The sequence below is a fragment of the Aedes aegypti genome, chromosome 1 (assembly GCF_002204515.2).
Source record: "Aedes aegypti strain LVP_AGWG chromosome 1, AaegL5.0 Primary Assembly, whole genome shotgun sequence".
Lineage (NCBI taxonomy): Eukaryota > Metazoa > Arthropoda > Insecta > Diptera > Culicidae > Aedes > Aedes aegypti.
In genome coordinates this window covers 142,331,926-142,345,019 of record NC_035107.1, presented here as the reverse complement: position 1 = coordinate 142,345,019, position 13,094 = coordinate 142,331,926, and the positions used below count along the sequence as shown (strand labels likewise).

The following is a 13,094-nucleotide window of genomic DNA, read 5'->3' as shown; positions in this document are numbered from 1 at the left end:
TTATCCGCTTTGTTCGTCAAGGGTTCCGACGTGTTTGTCTGTATAAAAATCCCATGATATTCACCAGGAAAATTGGAAAAAACGAGAGTGAACAGAACTGTCATTTTGTATGGGACGATTCATAGCATTTTTCAACAGCCTACTTGATGGCAAGACGAAGTTTGCCGGGACCACTAGTAGATCATATTAATCCGAAAAAGTATCACTATATGCGCTGACAATAGAAATATAAATAGTAGAACGCTAGTGGCGTTGTTATCACAAAATAGCATTATTTTATTATTACTTACTGTTAAAGTTTTTGATTGCTTGTTTAGTGCCATGTTGTAGAGAATGTTTTATTTTGGTCGAAAAAAATTGTTTGACACTTATAGACCCGGTGCTCAAGCTGTCAGAGCGTGGCAAACTAGATGTTGGTCACACGAACAGTCGCGACATTAGCATTCTAAGGCTAATGCTTCTACTGCGCTGACATGCAAAAAGTATGCTGATACTTTTTCAGATGCATCAGTGGAATACGTAAAGTCTCAATGGCTGAAGCGGGAATCGAACCCTCACCCCATGACACGATGCGCGCATTGTCTGACGGCACTAACCGAATGGCCACGAAGCTCACAGATGGCAAACAGGGTAGACCCGACTGTTGTTGTTCATCTTACCTCCTCATCGTTGAGCACGTTTTTGGACCCACTGATCAATCGAAACACCCAAAGGATGAGATTCTTGTTGCCGTACGAGGCCCAATAGTTGTCTGCGTGTTTCACCTTGAGCTCCAATCGTATCCAAAGGGTGGCATTGTAGATGCGTATTCCATGTGTTGTGGAGGGCAATGAGTTTAGCGACGGAAATACGAAGAACTGGTGACCAGGCGCTGCTTCACCTAGATATTTGTTGTTTTATGGTGCATTCATGTTATGTAAAAAAGACAGAATTAGTTATCTTTGGAACAAACATTCAATCATAAGCTGTAAAATTTTGCCGTTGTATTGTTTCATTTTTGACTTCATTCGTTTTGGCTACTTGTCATGTTTGGTGATTTAAATATAATATAATATAATAATTTGAATAGTTATAAAAATATAAGAATAAATTATTATGCTTATGGTTTCAGTTATTAGATTGGTAAAAAGACAGCTGAAATATGGATCCTGGTCGACCGCTGATTCATCAATATGAGTAATGCATCTGAAACAAAGAGAAAATTGTGTATTTTAGTTACAAACAAAAACAATTCCGTAGGTTAAATTTAAAATTGTTAAATTAACAATAATATCATTCGTAATTTGGACAGGAGTATTGAGAAATAAAAATAAATGGTTTTCGTTACCACAACAGAAGCAGAGTCTGAGCAATAATCAATAATTGTGGTTTTAAGAAGTTCTATTATCATTCCGAAACCCTTTTAAGCTTGACTATACTTTCAGGATATGCATTGCAAATAAACAACAAGAATTCAGTGATCATGACATTTAACCAAAGACGAAATAAAGACCTTCATGTTCAGTTACCGTCAAGCTACCATTCACCGTGCATTTAAGACAAATTTGCACTTCAAAAAATTATATAACTTTTCCAAATAATTTGAAGCGTACTAAAATGCCGCTACGTAGCGTGCAATTATATCATTATTCAGGAAAAAATCTAAAACTAGTGATGAATAACAAAAAAATACTCAAACATTCTGTTTGTCATGTCATGTTAAGGTTGCCTCGTACCGTTCTATGTCACCATTTACCGTGCACACTAGTGCACCATTCACCGTGCGTATAGTTTTCGTCATGATTTTCTTTCGTATCTTGAAGAAACGTTGTTGATGGAGCAACTATGTTGCTAGTATTGTGCGCACTCATTTTTAAGAGTATTCAAATATTCATTTACAATGAAAACCATTAAAAGTTTAAAAATTGGCTAAATAATTGATTTTTCACTAAAATCGTTAAAGGAGGTTTGACTGTATTGTCCAAACCATTCCATATTCACTCAAAAACTAAATATGAAGTAGTTTGATCATCGAATAATTTAATGCTTTTTACACTAATGTACGGTAATAGGAACCATATATATTGAAAAGGGTCCATTCACCGTGCATTTGGGTTTCGACTGAGACACAATAAAAAATTTTAATTAGCATAAAATCTCATTGCTCATGCAATACACCTTACTAATAGTATCCACAGTGAAAACTTGTTGAAAATTTCATACTCTAACGTTAAAATGAAAAATGTGAATTTTTGGCGTTTCTACTAAGAGTGTTGATCTCATTATCGAACAGAATTCACATGATTTTGACTACATAAACTAGGTTTTCCAGATTTTTTTGTGTCAAGAACTACTTTATTTCATCAGTTTTATCTTATTTTGCTGACAAAAGAATAATTTGCGAAAATTGTATCAATATTCTGTAGGAATTTGTATATATGCACGGTGAATGGAGACCGCACGGTGACTGGTGACTTAACGGTACTGAAAATTTTATGGCAAATAAGATAATAGAGAAAAATCTAGAATTCCGTGAAAAGTGTACTACGACCTGTCAAACCTGGGTACTTTTTGCAGTATCAAGGAACCAAATGTAGTACTAGAAGTGGTACTCATTCTGACTGACTACAATGTCTCCATTCGTCTCTGATTTAACTTCTATCAATTTCGAACTTCTCGACAAACTTTGAAGCTCGAATACAGAAGTGCAGAGCCGTCCGTGATCGTTGCAAAAAATTCCTACTTACAATACAGTCGTCCCACAGTTAATGTAGATAGCACACAGATATGGATCGGAGTTGGATTACGGAAAATATCTCATCGAATAGTATTGCAATTACGCAGAACACATTTTACCTACGTGAACCATGAATCTAAAATGCATCGCGATCAATTCAATATCCCGACTAGTGTATTACAACAAAATTACATCAAGGTTGGTTACAAATAACAAAATTTGTTTCATTTTTGTTAGAAGTTAAAAAGTGTCAGCTGTAAAAAATCAAGCAACGAATAATCAACGAGAGAATACGAACCGGGACAATCGGCGAAGACCACAGCGGCGTAAAGGGACTAGCGATTGGAAGCTCGTTACGTGGAACTGTAAATCTCTCAACTTCATCGGGAGCACACGCCCTCTCCCCGACGTTGCAGAACACACACGAGCTGGGAACAGCTTTTATAGTGATGGGTGATATGGCAGAGGCGCGTGACCGAGTGTTTGCCGATCAATGAGAGAATGTGCAAGTTGACGATCAAAGGCCGGTTCTTCAACTCACTGAATGATGATAAAGACGCTTTTTACGCGCATATCGAACGCGAGTACGAGTACGAGTACGACGTCAATATCATCATAGGAGCAGAGCCGTAGCGTTGCCTCATGGCGCCCTTGGCGAACCTCTGTTTGCGCGCCCCTAGTCAAAGTCAAAATTTAACATTTTTTTTTCTCATGAAACATGTTTACGTTAAACTTACCATAAAAGTTCCAAAAGGTTTATTTACAATTTTTTTCTGCAGCTTCTATATGAACTCATTTTTAAAAACACAGAAGAAGTGTCATGCTAAAGCTTAAGTGTTCACTTACATTTAAAATACATGAACTGTTAATTGATTTTGAGAAAAACTCTAAAATTTGCTTTTAGATGAACTGTCTGAGAATTGTGTTTTTAATACATTTGTTGATGAAATTCCATGATATTAACGTGAAAGAAATCAGCGGAAAAATAATAAGCTTTTAACAATGTTAGCATATATGAAAAACAAATCTCAATACTATGGAGTTCAATTTTTTGAATTGTGTTTGATAAGTTCGTCTGAATGAGTAATTCTTATTCCATATTTTTTTATGTCAAAATTTGTGTAAATATTCTGTTTAGGATTCTGAAGATAAATTGTTTGGGTCCCTGTAGAGGTTTTATCTACGATACTGTCAGGGAATTCTTCGAAAATTGTATCCAAGACGATATGATCATTGCAGTGATGAATTTTGTAGAATGATACTCAGAATGCAATCAGAAGTATTCTGACTAGTATTCAATCAAAATGACAACAACTACACACACAAATTATTTTACGGATTCCTGTGAAATCTCAACAGCTAAACGGTTCGGTAAAATGTATTAACGAAGTACGATAAATTTTCACAGTATTCGGTAAAAATTCACCGGAATCCGTAAAATTCCGACGAAATTACGGTGTTTTATTTCACCGAAAGGTTCAGCTGTTGAGATTACGGTGAAATTCATTATAGGAGCTTAGTATGTATTCTGTCAAAATCCAGATATATGTCCACGATTTCCTGTGATAAGATATGTTGTTTTCAACAGCGTTATTATTGTTATAATGAACGGTGTTTAAAACAGTCATATTTCTAAATTCGTATGACATTTCTTCTCACAAAAATATATCATTCAGCTAAATGTCAGAATGGGCATGGGAGAGGAAGCGTATCTTGTGATGCTTATATTTTTCCTAATTCACAAAAAAATTGTTTAATTCTCGTTTTGAATCCTTAATCGAAACAACAATTTAAACAGTTGTGAAGGATTTTATAACAGAAAAAAAAAGAAAAGTTCTTAGAACCTGGCTGCCAGACATACCTACTTGTACACTAGTTTTAAAAAATAGAAATAAATTTAAAAAAAAACAACTAGCAAATCTTAAAGTAAATTTAAAGAATTTATAATTTTAAGAACTCTTGTCAGGAATCTTCAAGTTCTGAATACTGAAATCTTCTGAGATGCTTTCAACACATATTGTTAAAATATCACAAATGTGTTAATTTTTCCACTTTGAATTTCACTTATTGGCTATGACTCTTCACAAACTTTGCCAAGTGCGTCACGCATTTTGGCGCCCCCTGAGAGCTGGCGCCCTTGGCGGGTGCCAACCTGGCCAACCGCACGCTACGGCACTGCATAGGAGATCTAAACGATCAGGTTGGTCAGGAAAAGGAATTAAAGCCGACTATTGGAAAGATCAGCGCCCACCGACGAACGAAAACGGGTTACGACTAATTGATTTCGCCGCATCCGATACACCTGGAGATCCACATAAGACAAAATCACAAATCGGCCACGTTCTGATTGATGGACGGCACATCTCCGACATTACCGACGTCAGGACCTATCATAGCACAGGCAATAAAGAACAACAAAGGAAATGCCTTCGTCTGTACTGTGGGCGATGGAAACCAACCAGCCCCCACTTTGAGGGAGGTCAAGGATGCCATTCACCAGCAACAATAAAGTTGCTGGTAAGGATGGTATCGGAGCTGGGCTCATGAAGATGGGCCCGGAGAGGCAGGCCATTTGTTTGCACCGGCTGATAGGCATAATCTGGAAAACAGATCAACTATCGGAGGAGTGGAAGCAAGGGGTAATATGTCCCATCTACAAGAAAGGCGACAAATTAGATTGTGAGAACTTTCGAGCGATCACCATTCTTAATGCGGCCAAAAAGTATTATCCCAGATCATCTTCCGTCGTTTGTCACCTGTAGTAAACGGACTGATAAGAGTGACGATAGAATAAGTGCAAAATTGTGTGAATGTTTCAGGCGAACATTCCAGTTCGTTTGGATCCCGCTAGGGACTACGACAAAGTGATGGACTTTCGTGCATATTATTCAATATTGCGCTAGATGGTGTTATTGACTGTTTAACGATAAACTTGCCACGATCGACGCGCCACCATATTTCATATAACGGAGGGTATTACCGTGTACCCCCGCTAATTTGAACGGTACCTCATGCAAACCATCGGGGTTCATTTTTAATTTGAACATCTAGTCACCCTAGAAACGTGTTTCTGGTTACCCATTTCACTGTTCCATCTCACTTCACTCCGTTCCATGAACTAAATGACGTTTGAACCATTTTTAATCTGAACGATGTGCAAATTAGCGGGGTACAGATTAAAAAGTGTTCAGATTAAATGTGGTCAAACCAAAGGGGGTACCCGGTATAACTAACTTGGAGGTGATGCTTTGGAGGTTATTTGGCAATTTGGAGGTTAAAATCCCCTCCGAACAATTGACTGTTTAACGATAAACTTGCGACGATCGATGCGCCACCATATTTCATATAACGGAGGTTATTAGAACTAACTTGGAGGTGATGTTTTGGAGGATATTTGGCAATTTGGTGGTTAAAATCACCTGCAAACACTAGCGATTTTGCGGTGGGATGTTGACGTTTGATGACGAATATGGACGGATCACGGCATAAAAATTAACAAGGCAGACTCTTTACTGATGTAAATATCAAGTTTGATTGTAAACATGTGACGTCACTCCTATCGTACCATATATCTTCCAGACCACTAGATCATTTTTTTCGCAAATTTTCTCGAGGAGGATAGGAATGACGTCGTCAAGTAGCTGTCAGTTTTCGGAATATATCACCTTCTTAATTTTGTCCACCGTGGGACGGATGATATGAACGTTGTCAACCGAACATTTGAAAACCCGCCTCCGCCTGAAACGCGAGGCATCTAAAGTTGGACTGGAGGTGAATGCGTCCAAGACAAAGTACATGCTAACTGGTGCGGCCGAGTGCGACAGCGCTCGCCTAGGTAGCAGTGTTACAATAAACGGGGACACTTTCTAGGTGGTCGACGAGTTTGTCTACCTTGGATCCTTGCTGACTGCTGACAATAACGTTAGCCGTTATAAGTACGGAGGCGCATCAGCAGTATAAGTCGGGCCTACTATGACCTCCACAAGAACCCGCGGTCAAAAAAGATTCAGACTCGCACCAAATGTACCATGTACAAAACGCTCATAAGACCGGTAGTCCTCTACGGGCATAAAAGATGGATGATGCTCTAGGAGGACTTGCAAGCACTTGGCGTCTTCGAACGTTCGGTGCCCTGAATCTGGTAAATTGAAGAAACATTATAATGCAGGTTCGGTCCTGAGTGTCGTTTGATCAACCTTGCAACCTAGTAGTTCCAAAATCGCTATCAAAACAAATGGCAGCTTGGGCTTCGATGATGTGTTTATCAATATGATAAATTCCAATCCAGTCTTTGCATTCGCTATCAACCGTTTTTGTAATGCACAACACACAGTGGCCGAAGAAAACCTCAAAAATGGAAATTATTAAAATGTTCGTTCAATACTTCAATAGACTTCCACATTATTCGAGGACATAATTCCAAATTTTTAGATTGATTGGGATTGCTTTCAATTTTAGTTAGGTTTATGTGAGGACGCGGCATGATAGAAACTCCTCTGCGATGCAAAAATGAGGCGACTTTGACGTTTTTTCTGAGGAGTATACTAGTATTTATCGAGCAACGGACTCTTGTTCCGTAACCGGTCGTTTGAGAACGTCGCGACTCGCGACCCATTGGAAGCTATAGAAATCTCAGCCAGCATGTCGTTGGCGAGTGTGGTGTGGTATTTCAAAACCTAATAAATAATGCGCTCTCGGGCTAGGAATTGGATATAAATAGAAAGCGTTGTGTTTGGATGGGCATCTAATTCTTCCGAAAGAGGTGCGCTTTGCGAAAGAGGACCACGTGATTATTGAGCTGAAATCGAATTTAGGATAACTTCTGCGTCCATGAGTCCTCTCGTGGCGTAGGGGTGACGCTCCCTATCTCTAGAACAGGGTGTCGTGAGTTCGATTCTCACCGAGAAGATGTGTAACTTTCGCAAATTACACATCAATTTGTCCATTTTTTTTTCTCTGTTCGGACTACTGCGACCAGTATTTAGATCTATTGTGGCATTACCCGTATCCTTAGTGTATAGTGCATGTCGCATTACTCCATTTCCATTGATAGGTAATGAAGCATCGATTAAATTTTCTGTACAGTTCTTGTTTTGATTCCTCAGATATTGATACAAATCGACTATGATGAAAAGGTCCTATTTACACCCTTCATAGAAATTTACGTCTCAGCGAAGGCGCGCCCCTTAGCAAACATAATCGATTAAATTTCTGAGAAACCAAATCGGTACTACTGATATTTGACCTTGCAACAGAACTCTAGTCCCATCCTTGTTTCGCATTTAGTTTAGTCCCAGAAAAATTCTAGAAAAAAGGGGCTTAATGCTAGCAGCAAAACCTAATCAAGCTAGAAAATTTGTTTAGTAATCAGAATTCCCGTGAGTCCTTGAATTCCCAGTACTTACAGTCCTTGTTGAGTTAATACTCATGATTGTTATCCTGGCTTTGAGTGTAGTCTTGGGACTGACCAACTCCGAGTCTTTAACCATCTGCTAGGTAAAATAGATTAATTTTCAGAAACTGTTGTCAGTAACAAGGACTTTGGACCGCGAATCCTTGAATTATCAAAACATAGAGTTCACGAAATCTGTTTCTCGCGGATAAAGGCGGCAACTAATTGTCGGATTGCTTGATAAATGCCTATTTTCGTCTCATTTCCGCGAATATTTCATTCAATGGCGTCTAGCTAGGTAGTGCTTCATGAAGCCCAAGCAGGACAGTTCGGTTTTGCGTCGTCCGATAGATTTTGCTCACGGTTTCGCGCGTGTTTTGGTTGCCGGAGAATTTTTTTCCCTGTTTTGGAGCGTCTTGCTGGGTTAGATATTTGGGAAGGCCCAAGCAAGATGGTTTGTTTTCGGGACGCCAAGAAGTTTTGCTGTCAGTGTCAGTTTTGTGTTCAGTCGGGAATGGATTACCAACTGGTGAGTTCGTTTCATGCTTATGATAACTTTTATGTAATATTAAAACAAACTTTGTATGGTTCGTCACTATAAGTGTCAGCAATATGCTTTTTTCTTATACAATTTCAATATACATATATTTGTCTCTTTTTGACATTAAAAATTATCTTTTGAATTGTTCGACATTGTGAATGTTGACGTATTTTATAAAACTTTACCATATCGAGACAAAATGCACAGTAATACTCATATGTAATTTTCAAACAAACTATGTATGGTTCGTCACTACAAGTGTCGGCATTATTCCTGTTTCATATAATTTAAAATATATATGTAATTTTCAGTTTTTGTCATTAATAAAAACGTCTTTTGAATTGTTCGACATTATAGATGTTGACGTATTTTTTAAAGCTTCTACCAAAAACTTCTCGAGACAAAAATACAAAACTAGCTTTAAATATAGGTCGTATATTTCCTCCTTGTCCATGGATCGCATCACCGACCAGAGGTGACTCCCAGATCTTTTCCTCCCTCACTAATAAACACCCTTCGCGTGGTGATTGTGGAGATGCTGAGGTATTCTCGGTCTCTAGAAGCAACAATCATTACACCCTAACATTCCTTCCCCATCCCAACTGACTGTAAGGACTTGGCCAGCGCCGTTATTGATCAATAATATTAGATCTGCTAAAATTGCACTTCGAGAGTCAGCGGAAACTCCCATCCCTTATTCATTTGGATCGTAGTGCAATTCTTACCAGTTCCGGTCAATCACGGAGTAGCAACCATTGACATGTACAGTCAGTCTATGCTATGCTATGCTATGCAAATCCTTGAATTATCAAAACATATTACCCTAGCCCGACAAACAAGATGAGACTAGGGTTAAAATTGGTAGATCTTACCCCGTAACGCACCACGAAAAGGTGATCTACCCGCGTTACGGGTAATTTGTCCATTTAATCCAATTGCAATGTATATGTAACGTTTAGTTTTTCGGTAGTTGTTAATGAATAATCTTAATATCATAACTTTTGAAAAGAACCAGCATGGAAAACTTAATACATTTGTGGACTAGGATTCTATAGAGTTGAAGATCAAAAACTTGTTCATTAGACAAAGTTTCAATTTCCTGTTAACAAGTGAATACAGACACTTTACATATTTGTTACTTTAGGATTGAATGCGCTCAATATGATTTTTGAAAGTTTATTTTTTATCTAGAATCTAGAACTAAGTTCATCTGACCAATTTATTGAAACCCCTCTCATCGTGCCAACATGTTTACTTGAAGGTTTCAAATATAGACCTTTTTGTTTATGTGGGAAACGTATAAGGTGACCAAGGATGATGGATCTATATACGAAGCCAACGAACATGGGTACAAAGAGGTAAGATACTTTAATAACACTTTATATGATATATTACTATATATTGGGTATTGGGGAGGGGTAGCCTAAGGGAGTTAATTGAACTGTTGACTGGATGAAAGTGCGTGGGGTCGCCAGCCTTTTGTCATGAGAAAATAGTCTTAGTATTGTCTTCCAAAGGTCTTCAAAGATATTAACTAGCTCTGCTATAACAAACCATCAGGTAGATCATTCCATCCCGGTATGATTCTGCAACCATAGGTAATCCTTGATGGTGGCTAAAAATCATCATCATCATCATCATCAACGTATAAGGTGAGTTTTAGAATTTATAATTTTTCATATAATTAAAAGTCAATTTTTGGTTTTGAGATTTCTTTGATAATGGGTATGTGAACACATGGAAATCCACAATCAAACTACTATTTGGATTGGATACTGTTTAGTTAAGATGAATTGAACCAATCCTCAAATACTTATGAGCTTAAATCTGAAAAACCAGTACGCGGTTCGAGATGAAAACTTGATCGATGGGTCAATCGTTGATGGTGACCGACCGATCAAGATTTTAGCTCGAACATCTATCTGGTTTTCTAAATTTGTGCTCTTGAAAATATGAGATATTGGCTAGATTTACCTGCACCTTAATAGAGAACGTGGTTTAAAGTTAATGCATTAAAGGAAGAATTTAAACATGACAAACACCATTATAAGTATATACAAATTCGTAAAAATATATGTTTCGGAAAATATATCGATTGACTCTCTTATTTTGAGATTGATTTCGACACAAATCAATCGTTTTTTCGAATAAAAATATACATAAAGTGTGAAGCTTCCAACAAAATCGAATGAATTACGCCAATGATACAGGGTGAACTAGGCTAGGGCTGTCCATTAATTACGTATGACAATTTGAGGTGTTTTTCGACACCCCTCCCCAGGGTAAGATTGTTTGTATGCAAAATTAAAAATATATTGTATGACGCGTAAGAAATCTTAACAAACCCTCTACCCCCATACCCCTTACGTAATTAATGGACGGCCCCTTAGGAAGGCGTTTCAAACATACTAGGTAAAATCTACACTCAAAAAATCTAAACGTCATTGCTACGTGAAAAATCACGTAGATCATTCCAAATTCATTTTACCTCCACTTCAGATAAAGATCACTACACCATTCATAACCACCTAATAGTGACTCGGTAATTTTTACTGAGGTTACCTTTCGCATTTACGTGAAATTCACGTAGGTGCCGAGGTTCATTTAGACATTTGCATATTGTACGTACATTCGGTGTTGAGCTCAAATCCTAAGATGGCGCCCGCTTGATTTTAGAAGAACTTCAGAAGCTGTTGCTGCTTTAAACCCTGTGTAAGATTGATTTCAAGGTAAATATGCTGTGAATACCAAAGAATCCCTGCATTACTTCATATTTTATACCCGATTTATAACCTCTATCAATTATAGCGAAGGCTACAACAAGACTACAAGAAACTCATAACATTGGCGAAACAGGATTCAAAATGCTTAGATTGACAATAAAAATATCACAATCTTTTAAGTTTGTTTACATTGGGAATTAGTTTTCTTCCCATTGGCGTAGGAACAGGGGGGCCTGGCCCCCTCCAGAATCATCCAGATAACCCCCCCCCCCCCACCAGAATTTTTGATGATAATAAAAAAACACAACAAATTAACACGTAGCAGAATCTTCTGAATCAATGTAACTATATAACAAGAGTCATGGTTATTGACAAAAATCTCTTCAGTAATTACGTTTTCTTATGTGTAACAACTGAAGTGAGGAAACCTCGCTTGTCTCACATAGCAGCAGCGTGGTGGTTCTGTCCGTTGCTGTCGATCGAATGGTTACTGTTAGAAATAACTTTTTGTTGTATGCGATAAGCGCTATTTTTCGACAATAAAAGTGTTAATATCCTGGAAATTCGATTCCTAAAATTTGTTCCAAATCCAATTAATACTGTTTCAGCATAAAGCAGCATGTTCCCTGCATTCTGATTTATAATGTTTTTGGAGGATACCCTGCTCGAGGTGTCCGATAATGAGAGTTCACTAAAGAAATCCATACATTAACTCCAACTCGTATAGTGTCCGAAAAAAATAATTGAAAAATATAGACAGAATTTCTAAAGGAATTTCTAAGACAATACATAGCGAAAATTCTTGTTGAAAATTAAGACATAACTTTCATGGAATTTTGGCGTATCCAAGTTTTCTTTAGATGATGTGAAAAGATGTAACACAATTATCGCTTAAACTATGTTTTTCCAAAAATACTTATTACTTCATAAATTTTAATTTGATTAATTTCCAACAGATTTGTAGAATTTTTTAAAAAACTTCGATATTCTTTACAGAATTTTAGTATAATCAAATCCCTCAAGGAATATTGAAAGGTGGCTTCAGAAATGTCTTGTAAATAAGTCAAATAATATTGTGGGACTTGTTCTTATTTTCATAGTGAATTCCTCCTTGTTGACATTCATTCCTTACCGAGCAGAAGAAAATAACTACTGAATACCAAATTGAGGTATTCCATACCAGATAATTTTCAATACTTACAACCTGAATGAGGTATGAATGAGCCCTGCATAAGAGATAAAATATCTCCAATAATACCTTCTGTATATTCTACAAATGCCAAGCTGATAATTAGATCAGGTAGGGGGGTCTGTAGCCTTGAGGTTACGCTTTCGCTTCATAAGCGGAAGGACATGGGTTCGATTCCCAGCCCCTCCACAAAAAAACCCGTCCAGCCACCAGAAGACGCCTCACGGAGGACCGTGCTTTGGGGAGCACATCCATCCTCCGTCAGTATCAGATGGTGACTGAGACAAACTGACCCTTTTCGCAGGCAGCTAGCCTCACTAACAGCAGAGCTCTCTCCTACCTGCTCGGTGTGAGAGTAAAAGAGTAGGAGAGAGTGAAAGCAGATGTAAATATGAATAACTTTAAAATAGATCTGTATCGGTAAAGAAGCTACAGATCAACTGATTCCGGCACAGTAGTGGCCACGAGCAAAGTGCCTTAAAAAAAAAAAAAAATTAGATCAGGTATTGTAATACCTAAATAATACTTGATGG

The 13,094-nt window shown here is 37.7% G+C and overlaps 1 protein-coding gene across 1 annotated transcript in view; it reads right to left on the bottom strand.

Moving 5' to 3' along the window:
- Positions 1-13,094, bottom strand: part of LOC110674289 (inhibin beta chain-like) — a gene marked incomplete at its 5' end in the record, with an annotated part of 53,811 nt that overhangs the window by 1,129 nt on the left and 39,588 nt on the right. The window contains 2 exons of the mRNA XM_021838568.1: positions 660-880; positions 1,133-1,185. Coding sequence (XP_021694260.1) covers positions 660-880; positions 1,133-1,185 — 274 coding nt within the window. The remainder of the gene's footprint in view (positions 1-659; positions 881-1,132; positions 1,186-13,094) is intronic.